Here is a 15,819-nt window from a genome sequence, read left to right as displayed (position 1 = left end):
CTGGGGCTACATGCAAGATCTCACCTCGTGGGGCATCAATGATCATGAGGAAGGTGAGGGATCAGCCCAGTACTACACGGCAGGACCTGGTCAATGACCTGAAGAGAGCTGGGACCACAGTCTCAAAGAAAACCATTAGTAACACACTACGCCGTCATGGATTAAAATCCTGCAGCGCACGCAAGGTCCCCCTGCTCAAGCCAGCGCATGTCCAGGCCCGTCTGAAGTTTGCCAATGACCATCTGGATGATCCAGAGGAGGAATGGGAGAAGGTCATGTGGTCTGATGAGACAAAAATAGAGCTTTTGGTCTAAACTCCACTCGCCGTGTTTGGAGGAAGAAGAAGGATGAGTACAACCCCAAGAACACCATCCCAACCGTGAAGCATGGAGGTGGAAACATCATTCTTTAGGGATGCTTTTCTGCAAAGGGGACAGGACGACTGCACCGTATTGAGGGGGAGGATGGATGGGGCCATGTATTGCGAGATCTTGGCCAACAACCTCCTTCCCTCAGTAAGAGCATTGAAGATGGGTCGTGGCTGGGTCTTCCAGCATGACAACGACCCGAAACACACAGCCAGGGCAACTAAGGAGTGGCTTCGTAAGAAGCATCTCAAGGTCCTGGAGTGGCCTAGCCAGTCTCCAGACCTGAACCCAATAGAAAATCTTTGGAGGGAGCTGAAAGTCCGTATTGCCCAGCGACAGCCCCGAAACCTGAAGGATCTAGAGAAGGTCTGTATGGAGGAGTGGGCCAAAATCCCTGCTGCAGTGTCTGCAAGTTCCTTCTTAGGTTTACTACTTTCATTTAGATTTGGATATAATTTTTATTAACCACATGACAATGATTTTGTGATACAAAGACATTATTATAAATTAAATGAAACTGCTCCACGAAAATGTGCATATGAACCATAACTGGCAAGCATATCTGTAGAAATTGTAAGATAAATTGGCATTGCACATGAGAAAGGTTGCTGACTCCTCATGTAGCCTATTACCACCTACTTCAGGAGAGTAAGGCCGGAATCTGCGAAAGCCAGTAGGAGCTGGAGGAGAATGGTAGGGTCAGGTTAAGGTTTTTTCTACTGGTTATCTTGATCTCTGGCTCCCTCTTGAGTCATTTGTGTCTTATTTCATAAAATAGTGCGCTTAAAGCATCAGACAAGCACATTATATAGTTGATTTTATTAAAACATATGTCTATATATGGAAAAATACACATTTTAAAATTTCAACCAATCGATTGGTCGAAAGAACAGACGACTTTCGGTCGACCAAGATTTTTTTCTCCATCTGGGGCAGCCCAAGACGAGACAATGTTTTTATTAAGTTTTCTTTACTGCAGTGTCTATTAATTGCCCAAATACATGGCCGCTTTCCCACTATAGATTTTTCACAAATGCCTTACTCTACCGTCATTCCCATACATTCTATGAAAGTATGGAAATGTGAAAACGACCATATCTAAGTGGTCGCTTGTCAGAAAATGTAAAGAAAAAAGGTGTCATATTCTTCCTAGGGGTGTATATGAACATATTTTAATAAGAGTTCATTTTGCTAAAACTATCAGTTCCACTTTATGCATGGTGTAATTCCAATCATCTTCTCATAATAACTGACCTAATTTATGTCCCTCTAACTGCCCTGAATGACTCTGCTGATCCTACAGCTATTGTATGCAGTAATCATGTGCCTAAGAACCAGATTTATACTGTTAGCACTGAGTCGGTGTGCCCGAGGAGGAAGTCCACTGTGTGCAGCTAACCCTGCACTAACATAAAGAACATGAGCACATCTACTGCTGCTAAGCTTCCCAGTAAAGCAATAAAAACAAGTAAGCATCCCAGAAGAAAAGTTCTCAAAATAGCCCCCGTTAACATATGTAGCTTAAGAAACAAGGTTCATGAACTCAATAATTTGCTAGTAACAAATGACATTCATATTCTGACTATCTCTGAAACTCACTTAGATAATACCTTTGATGATACAGTGGTAGCAATACAAGGTTATAACATGTACAGAAAATATAGAAATGCCAATGGTGGAGGTGTTGCTGTTTATATTCAGAACCACATTCCTGTGAAGATTAGAGAGGATGTCATGTTAAATACTGTTGAAGTAATATGGCTACAGGTTCATCTGCCTCACCTAAAGCCCATTCTGGTGGGAAGCTGCTATGGACCACCAAGTGCTAACAGTCAGTATCTGGATAACATGTGTGAAATGCTTGATCATGTATGTGATATCAATAGAGATGTATACTTTCTGGGTGATTTAAATATTGACTGGCTTTCATCAGGCTGCCCACTCAAGAGAAAGCTTCAAACTGTAACCAGTGCCTGCAACCTGGTTCAGGTTATCAGTCAACCTACCAGGATAGTTACAAACAGTACAGGAATTAAATAATCAACATGTATTGATCATATCTTTACTAATGCTGCAGAGATTTGTTTGAAAGCAGTATCCACATTCATTGGATGTAGTGATCACAATATAGTAGCCATATCTAGGAAAACCACAGTTCCAAAGGCAGGGCCTAATATTGTGTATAAGAGGTCATACAATATGTTTTGTAGTGATTCCTATGTTGTTGATGTAAAGAATATATGTTGGTCCGTGGTGTGTAAGGAGGAGCAAACAGACACTGCACTTGACACATTTATGAAATTGCTTATTCCAGTTACTAATAAGCATGCACCCATTAAGAAAATGACTGTAAAAATGGTTAAATCCCCGTGGATTGATGAGGAACTGAAAAATTGTATGGTTGACAGGGACGAGGCAAAAGGAATGGCAAATAAGTCTGGCTGCACAACCGATTGGCAAACGTATTGCAAATTGAGAAATCATGTGACTAAACTGAATAAAAAGAAGAAGAAACTACACTATGAAACAAAGATAAATGACATAAAGAATGACCAAATTATGAAAGACAAATGTTGTAATTTCGAATTACGTAAAGTGAGTGTGGAAGAGGTGAAAAAATGATTGTTGTCTATCAACAATGACAAGCCACCGGGGTCTGACAACTTGGATGGAAAATTACTGAGGATAATAGGGGACGATATTGCCACTCCTATATGCCATATTTTCAATTTAAACCTACTAGAATGTGTGTGCCCCCAGGCTTGGAGGGAAGCAAAAGTAATTCCACTACCTAAGAATAGTAAAGCCCCCTTTACTGGCTCAAATAGCCGACCAATTAGCCTGTTACCAACCCTTAGGAAACTATTGGAAAAAATGGTGTTTGACCAGATACAATGCTATTTTACAGTAAACAAATTGACAACAAACTTTCAGCATGCTTATAGAAAAGGACATTCAACAAGCACAGCACTTACACAAATGACTGATGATTGGTGGTCCTCTGTAGCTCAATTGGTAGAGCATGGCGCTTGTAACACAGGGTAGTGGGTTTGATCCCCGGGACCACCCATACGTAAAAATGTATGCACACATGACTGTAAGTCGCTTTGGATAAAAGCGTCTGCTAAATGGCATATTATTATTATTATTATTATTATTATTGGCTGAGAGAAATTGATGATAAAAATATTGTGGGGGCTGTTTTGTTAGACTTCAGTGCGACTTTTGACATTATCGATCACAGTCTGCTGCTGGAAAAACGTATGTGTTATGGCTTTACTCCACCTGCTATATTGTGGATACAGAGTTACCTGTCTAACAGAACACAGAGGGTGTTCTTTAATGGAAGCCTCTCCAACATAATCCAGGTAGAATCAGGAATTCCCCAGGGCAGCTGTCTAGGCCCATTACTTTTTTCAATCTTTACTAATGACATGACACTGGCTTTGAGTAAAGCCAGAGTGTCTATGTATGCGGATGACTCAACACTATACATATCAGCTACTACAGTGACTGAAATGACTGTAACACTTAACAAAGAGTTGCAGTTAGTTTCAGAGTGGATGGCAAGGAATACGTTAGTCCTAAATATTTCTAAAACTAAATGCATTGTATTTGGAACAAACAAATCATTCACTAAACTCCAAACCTCAATTAAATCTTGTAATAAATAAAGTGGAGATTGAGCAAGTTGAGGTGACTAAACTGCTTGGAGTAACCCTGGATTGTAAACTGTCATGGTCAAAACATATTGATACAACAGTATCTAAGATGGGGAGAAGTCTGTCCATAATAAAGCACTGCTTTATCAACAAGGCAGGTCCTACAGGCTCTAGTTTTATCGCACCTGGAGTACTGTTCAGTCATGTGGTCAGATGCCACAAAGACAGACTTAGGAAAATTGCAATTGGCTCAAAACAGTGCAGCACGGCTGGCCCTTGGATGTACACAGAGAGCAAACATTAATAATATGCATGTCAATCTCTTCTGGCTCAAAGTGGAGGAGAGATTGACTTCATCACTGCTTGTGTTTGTGAGAGGTGTTGACATGTTGAAAGCACTGAGCTGTCTGTTTGAACGACAACCATGCATACCCCACAAGACATGCCACCAGAGGTCTCTTCACAGTCCCCAAGTCCAGAACAGACTATGGGAGGCGCACAGTACTACATAGAGCCATGACTACATGGAACTCTATTCCACATCAGGTAACTGATGCAAGCAGTAGAATCAGATTTAAAAAACAGATACAAATACACCTTATGGAACAGCGGGGACTATGAAGCAACACAAAACATAGGCACAGACACATGCATACACACACATGATAACATACACTCTATACAGACACGTACACATGGATTTTGTGTTGTAGATATGTGATAGTGGAGTAGGGGCCTGAGGGCACACACTTGGTGTGCTGTGAAATCTGTTATGAATGTATTGTAATGTTTTTTTTAAATGTATACCTGCCTTAATTTTGCTGGACCCCAGGAAGAGTAGCTGCTGCCTTGGCAGCAGCTAATGGGGATCCATAATAAATACAAATACAAAAAAAAATGAATCAAGCTAATAGAGACAATGTCAGGGGTTCTGTAGGGAGAAATATGGATTCTGAGAATTTAGCAAAATGGCAGTAATTGCCAGAACTAGCTCTGTTCAGCCCATTACTTTAGCCATTCTCTCATTTCATCCAAAATCAGAAAGGAAAGGAATTAGTGATTTCTGTTTTTGTGTACATCTTCGTGGTGAGATCTTACTACCCAAGATTACAAGATGTGCTGAGACGCGGTACATGTTTTCTCAGTTTGTCATTGGTCAAAGACTACAAAACAAAACCAACAAGAATCTATTATGCAAGTAGTTCAGAAAATAAGATATGTGGTAAACACAGGCTTAGGAGATGTTATACGTTTTGTTCTATGAGATAATATCAGTCAGTTACCATGAGCTTTATGAATTATGCTTAAAAAGTCAGAAAAAAGTGACGTTAGCTGATGAAGATGATTTCATAGAACAAAACGTATAAGATTTCCTAAGCCTGTGTTTACCGCAGACCTTATTTTCTACGTTTATCGACAAAAAATTTCCCCGATAGGCTTTGGCCAACGAGCCATAGCGGAGTTAGCCACCGTTAGTCCCTACAAAAAGACGCCATTACTATTGCTTTCTGAGACTTCAGCTGAATGCTTCATGACAAATGAAGGACTTTTCACGCTGTATGTATACAGAGGTGAATTGGTAACATGCCAACTATGCTGGAATGAACAATACTAGCATTTGGTCAAAGAGGAGTAAAGAAAGTACATCAAAGCATTTACAGTATAAAGCAATGGGGCTCTCAGACATGTCAACTGCTGCTGCAGAACAAAGTCAAAACATTTCTAAAGCTCAAACAACTGCATCTCCACAACCCACAAGTCTCTGCAAGTAGAAAACCATTTCTGACATTTTCTGATAAACTGCACAGTTTATCAAGATCTCTTTTGGCATAAAGCTATTCAGCCCACAATTCATATCTCCATGGGCTTCCCCCCTCCTCCCTGCAGTAGCAAGGAGTAATGGATTGGTTGACTGGATTTACTGAATGTGTGCTTTTAAACAAAGCATTTTTCTCAGGAAAGAAGACTAAATGTATGTATAAATGGCTACTCCAACTTAGCAGTAACTTGATTCAAGGTGAAAACGGCTAATTAGTTTGCTTACAGACAAACAAAAGGGGAATCTGGTAATGAGTTAATGGATGCTGCAAAATCTATTTTCTGCAGGCATCCTAGAAAAGGTAGAGCTCTAGAGCTGTCATAAACAGTGCTCTATAGACAGTTCATTCAATACAAGGTAAAGACAGGAGTGGTTAGCCTATACAATTCAAAACATACACAAAAACAACTGATTTTGTGCTTTGGAATTCATCTATTTCAAACAAAGCAAAAAAACTAAACATGAGTCCATGTGCTTTTAAGCTATTTAAGATAGTTGAGTGAACACAAACAGGTTTATTCCCTACAGTAACTCCTGAAATGATAGAACTTTCTAAGGTGTGCATTCCCGGCCAGGCTGCCAGTTATTCAACAATGTCAGTGGGATCTGAAATGTCATCCCTCCAACTCCCAGACCTATTTGTTTTATTTTATTGAACCTTTATTTTGACAGGGAGTCAATGCTGAGACCAAGGTCTCTTTTCCAGATGAGCCCACCACAATACACATCAAAATACAATAAACACATTAAACTACACATTCATATACACATTAAACTAGACGTTATTATACACAACAATACACGAAAAGCTAAACACAATCCCCAAAAAACAGACACATTCTTCAGTAAAAAGGTTCCATAAGAACCGTCTGAAATGCCACACGCAAGGCGTAAGGAAACCAAAGCCTGATCTACCTAACTCTCTAGACGCCAAAGGAGTCTCCAGAGTTAACCAACCCTGTCAACAGTGATGTTAGGGAAGTCGGAAGTTTGTGGAGCAGGCCTTTGTAAACAAAAAGAGCATAATGATGTGATCTACGTGACTTCAAAGAGGTCCAGCAAATCTTTTGGTAAAGAATACAGTGCTGAGTAGTAAAACTGTCTCCAGTGATAAAACAAAGGGTTCTATGAAAAACATTTAATAGTAGAAGTAGCTGCACTTTGATAAATAGTATCACTATAACCAAGAACAGATAGAAAGGTTGACTGCACAATCTGCTTCCTGCTGACTAGAGAGAGACCAGATCTGTTCCTGTAAAAAAAAGCCCACTTTAAATCTTAGTTTCTTAACCTCCTACCCCTATTTATATACTCCTGTTAAAATTGGACTCTGGGACACGCTACACAGTACACACACAGCATGGTAGATGTCTGACGAAGCAGCCTGTTGGGACAATGAGAGGGTTTCCTGTATTTCATCCTGATGAGGACACACAAGAAGACATCATCTGCCATACGCAACTGCCTCCCCTCCCATTCACTACAGTCAGTATGAGACAATAGAAGGCATATCCCACACGGCATTGCAGAATTGACATCCACTGAGAGCACAAAAGATCAACCGCAGCCGGGGCTTTCATTTCACATCACTTAGCGACCTCCCCGTTTCCTAACGTGCGCAGCCAATAGCTCAGTTAACATTTAATATGTTCATCATGCAAACACGCAAAGGGGATCCGATGAACGTGTTTGGGCTATTTGGTGTCATAACACGCCCTCCCATACCCACCGCCCCTGTATGCCAAGTCAAAGCAACGTGGACAGAGGGGCTTGCTCCAGAATGCTGAGTCATAGCTCCAGCCACTGAGACCGTCTCTCTGGCTGTCCGGGGCTGAGGCTGACGCGCCACAGCGGCATCCTTTAAAAAGTGGCCTAATCTGCAGTGAGTCTTCCGCAGCCGTGCACCACATGAAGGGCGCGCGGCACTTTCATCTTCGATTAGCATCCTCTTCTTTCCCCCCCTACTGCCGCTCTGCAGTCCCCAACCTTCTAGCAACAGTACAATAAGTACTACAAAGTACAAGAAGTTCTACAAAGTACACAAAGTACTACAAAGTACAATAAGTACTACAAAGTACAAGAACAGAGTATAGGTACTGGTCCAACTTTACAAGAATTGTCCCTAATAATAATGTATTTGCATGGTAGGCAGATACAGAGTTGCACCTGTTTGTGGCATGCAAATAAGCTCAGAGTTGAGATGCATTTTCAGGATACCAGTGATGTTATGGTGAATTGAATCAGATGATCATGACACAGGTTTGTGAGATTAGGACAATCATATGCCATGAACATCAATGTCAGCAGAGTTTCAATACATCCAGATCACTATCCATAATTTATGGAGTTTCTGAATGTTTATGTTATTAATAACATCCGAAGCTCCAACTACAGTAGACGAAAAGGAGCATATTGCTGTCAAATGTGATTTGTAAAGGTTAGCAACAAACTTGTCATCGTCTTCAGCCCTTGCATGTAAAAAGCTTGAGAATATTACCTTATGCTAGCTGTAGACCTATGTATTTAACAATGTTTTGATTTTGATTCATGAGTCAATTCAATTAAGTGGCTAATGTTGATTTGGAGCAAAATATAACTTTTGGAAAAACCTCGATAAACTTTCGAAACAAAAAGGTCATAAAGGCAAGTACACGGACAAAATTCTGCTAAGAAACTCAAACCTGGTTTTCAGATTCAAGCCATGAACATTTACAAGTTCCCTTTGCTACCACGTACAGATTTTCCTGGCAGTTATTCAAACTACTGCACGCTCATTTGAAAATCTGACTTACAAACAAACCCCAAAAGCTCTCACCTAAACAAAAAAGTAACCTGCCCTCTCAGCACATTTCCCAGTGCCTTCAGCTTTTAGAGTGCCCACATGACTGAGTTAATTCCACCTATTTATGTGTTCTCTTTTGTCCTGAGGAAATAAAGCTAGACATGTTGGGGAGAGAGACTGTTGTTGGATAGTTTCAAACAAGGCCACATTTAATTCCACTGCTAGTGCTCTAGTCAAAACATGGTAAAGGCCATTGATTGAGGGAAAGCATATTGTAGTTAGATCCCATCAGGAAAATTAGGGAGGTTCCTTTTAATATACTGAACAAAAATATAAACGCAACATGCAACAATTTCATTGATTTACTGAGTTACAGTTCATATGAGGAAATCAGTCAATTGAAATACATTAATTAAGCCCTAATCTATGGATTTCACATGACTGGGAATACAGATATGCATCTGTTGGTCACAGCTACCTTAAAAAAATGGGCCTCACAATGGGCCTCAGGATCTCGTCACTATTTTCGTGCATTCAAATTGCCATCAATAAAATGCAATTGTGTTTGTTGTCTGTAGCTTATGCCTGCTCATACCATAACCCCACCGCCACCATGGGGCACTCTGTTCACAACGTTGACATCAGCAAACCGCTCGCCCACACAACGCCATACACGTGGTCTGCGGTTGTGTGGCCAGTTGGACGTACTGCCAAATTCTCTAAAACGACGTTGGAGGTGGCTTATGCTAGAGACATTAACATTAGATTCCCTGCCAACAGCTCTGGTAGACATTCCTGCAGTCAGCATGCCAATTGCACGCTCCCTCAAAACATGAGACATCTGTAGCATTGTGTTGTGTGACAAAACTGCACATTTTAGAGTGGCCTTTTATTGTCCCCAGCACAAGGTGCACCTGTGTAATGATCATGCTGTTTAATCATCTTCTTGATATGCCACACCGGTCAGGTGGATGGATTATCTTGGCAAAGGACAAATGCTCACTAACAGGGATGTAAACAAATTTGTGCACAAAATGTAAGAGAAATAAGCTTTTTGTGCGTATGGAAAATTCCTGGAATATTTTATTTCAGCTCAATGAAACATGGGACCAACACTTTACATGTTGCGTTTTATATTTTTGTTCAGTGTATACTTTCAGTGTTGTTGGTTATCAATAGTCTTATACAGTTGTTTAGTCCTCCACCACCCCCCTTCCTCCTAGCTTTTCACGTTTTTGTTGTTCCTATCCAAGATATATCCTATTCAAGATAGCTTATTCTGGTGACTAGAACAGCACACAATGGTGAATGGAGAGGATGGCAGTGCATCGGATGGAGACGTCAACTAATGTCTGCACGAGGTTTAATGTATTGACACACAACCGGAGATTACGATCAACATACAGTTGAAGTCGGAAGTTTACATACACTTAGGTTGGAGTCATTAAAACTCGTTTTTCAACCACTATACATTTACATTTTAGTCATTTAGCAGACGCTCTTATCCAGAGAGACTTACAGTTGGTGAGTGCATACATTTTCCTACATACATTTCTTGTTAACAAACTATAGTTTTGGCAAGTCGGTTAGGACATCTACTTTGTGTATGACAGAAGTAATTTTTCCAAGAATTGTTTACAGACAGATTATTTCACTTATAATTCACTGTATCACAATTCCAGTGGGTCAGAAGTTTACAAACACTAAGTTGACTGTTCCTTTAAACAGCTTGGAAAATTCCAGAAAATGATGTCATGGCTTTAGAAGCTTCTGATAGGCTAACTGACATCATTTGAGTCAATTGGAGGTGTACCTGTGGATGTATTTCAAGGCCTACCTTCAAACTCAGTGCCTCTTCGCTTGACATCATCGGAAAATCAAAAGAAATCAGAAAAATAATTGTAGACCTTCACAAGTCTGGTTCATCCTTGGGAGCAAATTCCAAACGCCTGAAGGTACCACGTTCATCTGTACAAACAATAGTATGCAAGTATAAACACCATGGGACCACGCAGCCGTCATACCGCTCAGGAAGGTGATGTGTTCTGTCTCCTAGAGATGAACGTACTTTGGTGCGAAAAGTGCAAATCAATCCCAGAACAACAGCAAAGGACCTTGTGAAGATGCTGGAGGAAACAGGTACAAAAGTATCTATATCCACAGTAAAACAAGTCCTATATCGACATAACCTGAAAGGCCACTCAGCAAGGAAGAAGCCACCGCTCCAAAACCGCTATTAAAAAGCCAGACTACGGTTTGCAACTGCACATGGGGACAAAGATCGTACTTTTTGGAGAAATGTCCTCTGGTCTGATTAAACAAAAATATAACTGTTTGGCCATAATGACCATCGTTATGTATGGAGGAAAAAGGGGGTTCCTTGCAAGCCTAAGAACACCATCCTAACCGTGAAGCACGGGGGTGCAGCATCATGCCGTGGGGGTGCTTTGCTGCAGGAGGGACTGGTGCACTTCACAAAATAGATGGCATCATGAGGAAGGAAAATTGTGGATATATTGAAGCAACATCTCAAGACATCAGTCAGGAAGTTAAAGCTTGGTCGCAAATGGGGTCTTCCAAATGGACAATGACCCCAAGCATACTTCCAAAGTTGTGGCAAAATGGCTTGATGACAACAAAGTCAAGGTATTGGAGTGGCCATCACAAAGCCCTGACCTCAAAATGTGTGGGCAGAACTGAAAAAGCGTGTGCGAGCAAGGAGGTCTACAAACCTGACTCAGTTACACCAGCTCTGTCAGGAGGAATGGGCCAAAATTCACATAACTTATTGTGGGAAGCTTGTGGAAGGCTACTTGAAACGTTTGACCCAAGTTAAACAATTTAAAGGCAATGCTACCAAATACTAATTGAGTCTATGTAAACTTCTGACCCACTGGGAATGTGATGAAAGAAATAAAAGCTGAAATAAATCATTCTCTCTACTATTATTCTGACATTTGACATTCTTAAAATAAAGTGGTGATCCTAACTGACCTAAGACAGGGGAATTTTTACTAGGATTAAATGTCAGGAATATCAAAAACTGAGTTTAAATGTATTTGGCTAAGGTGTATGTAAACTTCCGACTTCAACTGTACATGCTTGTTTGGCTTTGATGAGGCCAAAGAATTTGGTTAACCCCTCTGGCATTCACATGCTGGTAAGGTTTTAAAACAGTCGGGGGCCAAAGGCTCCACCAGTCTTGTTTAGCAACAAACCTTTACCTGGAGGCGGCAGGTAGCCTAGCGGTTAAGAGCGCTGGGACAGTAACCAAAAGGTTGCTGGTTTAAATCCCAGAGCCGACTAGGTGAAAAATCTGTTGACGTGCCCTTGAGCAAGGCACTTAACCCTAATTGCTCCTGTAAGTCGCTCTGGATAAGAGCATCTGTTAAATAACAAAAATGTAACACATTATCACACTATTTTTCCTTTATTGAGCGAGAATATAGCCTAGTTATTGGAACACGTTCACCTGAGATGAGATCGCCACCCCCTGTGAAATTATATCCCTAAAGTCAATTAGGGGAACCATAATTTTGGAAGAATAACAAACTTTTTTATATTCCTCCATTGCTTGCTTTGCCTATTGCAAATTCCAGTCCACAAAGATAGAGTGGAGGATCTTGGCTTGGCCAACGTTCTGCAACCTGACAACATCTAGTAGATTGCCAAGGGGCAGTGAGATTATTTGTGTACAACAGCATCCACAACACTTTTACATCTGAGATGGTGATAAGACATTCTTCAGAGTTCATATTTACTCCACAAAACAAAAGGCTGTGATCTTCATTGGATAACAATTCTGTCTGTTGTCCACCGAGTCTGAACCAAACCTCAAGTGGTAAAGAAATGCCCTTGTTTAGGCCAGGCTTGGTTGGTGATGCGGTCTGTGAGAAGCTTTCCATTCCCTTGACACTGACCAGAACTGGACCTCTGTCTTTCCACTGGTTGTCCATGTCCCCATTTTAACCTGTCTTCTATCTCAAAGTTCACAGTCAAGTTCCAGGCATCAATAGTGGCCTTATCATTATGCTAACTGACACAGGGCTACTTCCTCAACTTCCGTTGGGAAAGATGTAAAACCCCAGGGAAATCAATGAGTCTGTTGACCATTTTAAAATGATTTACCTCGCTGAACGTTTGACCTACTTTACCAGTGTGTGATGTAAAGATGTATGTTCTTCCCTTTGGCCAAAATAACTGACCTTTCCTCAACCAAGGGCTAGCGGGGACAGTCCCACAGCATGCTACACAAGGGGAAAATAACAACACAAACACTACATCAATCCCACGGGGGGCCAGTATGAAAAATGTATGCACTCACCCTTAACTCTGGATAAGAGCGTCTGCTAAATGACTAAAATGTCCCAAAAAAAATCTATGGGTAGGGGGACTGAGGACGGGTGGGGTTAAGGGAAGTGTTTGAGCAGTGAAAAGGGGAGGGGTGGGGTAAGGACAGGAGGGGAGGGGAGAGGAGGGAAGGGGGTGGGGTAGCAGGTTTCACTTACCTCTTGAAAGCCTCAGTGGGGTTTCTCTCACACTCCCCGGGCTGCAGGGCGCTCTGCACCGCCGGTTCATGCACCTTCTCCTCGTAATCCGGCACCAGGCCGCTCCGGCAGATCTGGGCCACCAGGCCTCGGATGAAGCCGCCCAGGCAGAGTGTGTCCGAGTCGTCCGCACGGCAGAAATGGAAGGCCAGACTCTGCTGCTGCAGCCCCCGATGAGTGCCCTGGACTGAGGTGGGCCACAGGAGCTCCGTGCACAGGGCCGTCTTCCCACTCCCAGGCCCCCCCACCAGCAACACCCCCCAGGAGGTGGCCTTCGCAGAGCCTGCTGTGGAACTGCCGGTGGGGTTGGATGCGCCAGTACCGGGGGCAGAGGACTGCTTGCTGGGAGTGGTGGTCACACCACTCAGGCCATTAGTTTTTTCCCGGATGCAGTGCTGGATCTTGTGGAAGACCCACTCCCTGCAGTAAAAACGCTTCCCCTGCAGCAAACTGGTTTGGGCCATTTTGAGATATTGCTATTCCGGCTATTCCTCATAGGGCTTTCCTTGCCCTCACATTTTCAACCCAGAGTGGGCCTGCTGTAAATTTGAATATCCATTTTGTTGGCTCCACATGTGCCTTTCCAAGTTGATTGCAGCTGTCCTTAGTGTTGTGATAAAGCCAGAGTTCAACTGAGGCTCCCTTCTGAGAAAACACAGATTGGCTGTGGGCAAGAAAAGCAGTTTTTGGGACGTCGCTTAATATATGGGGCAAAAAAGAGTCACAATTGAGGCTTATACTGTACATTTCCCACAAACTTTTTCCATGGCTTTCTCATTGGCTGGACTGAATGCTCAGTGTTATTCCAGGTTTGTTGCTTTAACATGGTGTTGTGCATGACAGGGCACAGTGCTTTGAGTGCATCCACTTTCAAACTCAACCACTGCTTGATACAAATTAGCCCTGAGAGTCAGTTATTTGCTTCCCTTGATACATTTCATAGGGAAACTGAAGCGGAGATATTGTTTCCATTACATTTGCCAGAGATGCGTTGGTCTCTCCATAAACATTGAGCGCCTGGTCACTTTCCTGGAATAAACATACATTTGGTGTACAAAATTCAGATTACAGGTTCAACTCCTATCTAGCCTATACAACTACACAGTTCACTCTCATTTCGAAAATGCATAGCATTGCTTTGCTGAAGGGGGAGTTTGTTTATAACACAGTAACTAACAAGACATTGCAGATGGTCCTCACACTTGGATTTTTGGCATGGTTTCGTTCTGTTTCTCTAGCCTACTCACTGACCCCTCTTCCTTCCTATGTGGCTATGTCACAAATAATTCACATCCGTCCTGAACGGGGAAAAACTCCAAATGAGAGGACCCCCTTTCTCCTCCTACAGCGACATCGATGTTCCCTATCCCACAATGCAATCATGACTAAAAGCAATAATCTTAAAGTGTCAGTTTCTATTCAGATCGGCAATACAGGTGGGCGCTATACTGCATAATAGGTCTATCACTTTAAAACACGTGTATTATGTCCGGTAAATGTTATTATTCACCTTTCTCCGGTTTTCTAGGAACACACTTCATCGCGTAACCATTATGCCCGCTACAACGCTCTCATTTTAGAAATAAATGACAGAGGTAGTTTTAACTCATTACCGAAATGCAACGGCAAGAAAAACCATACGAATAGGTAGACACAACGGCTATTAGGGGTAAACTGTCATAGGTGTCGCTGAAACGTGGACCATAGACTGGTTAGGCTACACCGTCTTTTGTATGACAAAAAAACCTCACCCATTTCAAATGGGATAGAATTGAACACCTTTAGTCAACCTACAAACCTACACTATATAAAGATAATGTCATGCCCATAAACAGCAAATAGGTCAATTAACTGAATGCTGCCCTTAATCTTGTAAAATACAATGCAACTATTATTTTAACTTCAAGCAAATGTGGAACGTTTTTCAATGTTACAGTTTAAAATGTCTCCTATAGCCTACCGCTTCTCACCTCTTGCTGAATCCCCTTTTCTTTTGGTTTCTGTGTCCGTGGTAAAACCCTCTGTCGTCTAACCAAATGCTATGCTTTAAAAGCAATATTTGATTTTCTTAATCGATTTCCAAGCCCAATCTTCCACTTCGTCCATCCGCGTCTTTGCATGATTCTTTCTTTCAGCAGCGGCACCTCCTGCTTTCCAACACAGCGCTGTAGCCAGTAAACAATTATCTTCCTCCAAACGCTCTCCAAAATTATATCCCTCCTTGCATACAGAGCACACACGCAGGATGGACGCAAAGTCTGATGGGAATTGGGGTTTTTGCTCCCCAAACCGCCATTATAACGGCCTAATAAACACTTAATGTCTGCATTATAGAATAGTAATTACTGAAAAGTGTTAGAGTTAAAACCACATCGCAGCAGTTTCCTTCTCTATATAGATGTATATCAATGCTAATACAGGCCTAATGTTATTACGACAATGTTGCATAGAGGAAAAAGTGACAGTAAAATAAATCCCAGACAATTTGTAATCACAGATCAAGCTTGAACATTGAGGTACCAATTTAATCCTTCAAGGCACTATTGTGTAAAACATTGTTTTCCAATTGGTTGATCATGTCGGTGTTTTCAGACCAGAATACAGCAATTACCAGCATAACTGCCTAAAATCACTGACTATT

At 41.7% G+C, this 15,819-nt stretch overlaps 1 protein-coding gene across 2 annotated transcripts in view; it reads right to left on the bottom strand.

Moving 5' to 3' along the window:
• LOC121541783 (ankyrin repeat domain-containing protein 50-like) overlaps nucleotides 1–15,390 on the bottom strand; it is a 38,373-nt gene extending 22,983 nt beyond the window's left edge. The window contains exons 1-2 of one of the 2 annotated variants that reach the window (XM_041851084.2): nucleotides 15,149–15,390; nucleotides 13,140–14,207 (exon numbers count right to left, since the gene is read on the bottom strand). In XM_041851084.2, coding sequence (XP_041707018.1) covers nucleotides 13,140–13,642 — 503 coding nt within the window. In that variant the 5' untranslated portion in view covers nucleotides 13,643–14,207; nucleotides 15,149–15,390. The remainder of the gene's footprint in view (nucleotides 1–13,139; nucleotides 14,208–15,148) is intronic. The other variant, XM_041851092.2, reaches the window with a different exon arrangement.
• Between the last annotated feature and the right edge of the window lie 429 nt (nucleotides 15,391–15,819).

The sequence above is a fragment of the Coregonus clupeaformis genome, chromosome 3, assembly GCF_020615455.1.
Source record: "Coregonus clupeaformis isolate EN_2021a chromosome 3, ASM2061545v1, whole genome shotgun sequence".
Taxonomy (NCBI): Eukaryota; Metazoa; Chordata; class Actinopteri; order Salmoniformes; family Salmonidae; genus Coregonus; species Coregonus clupeaformis.
This window is presented reverse-complemented; position numbering and strand designations above follow the sequence as displayed.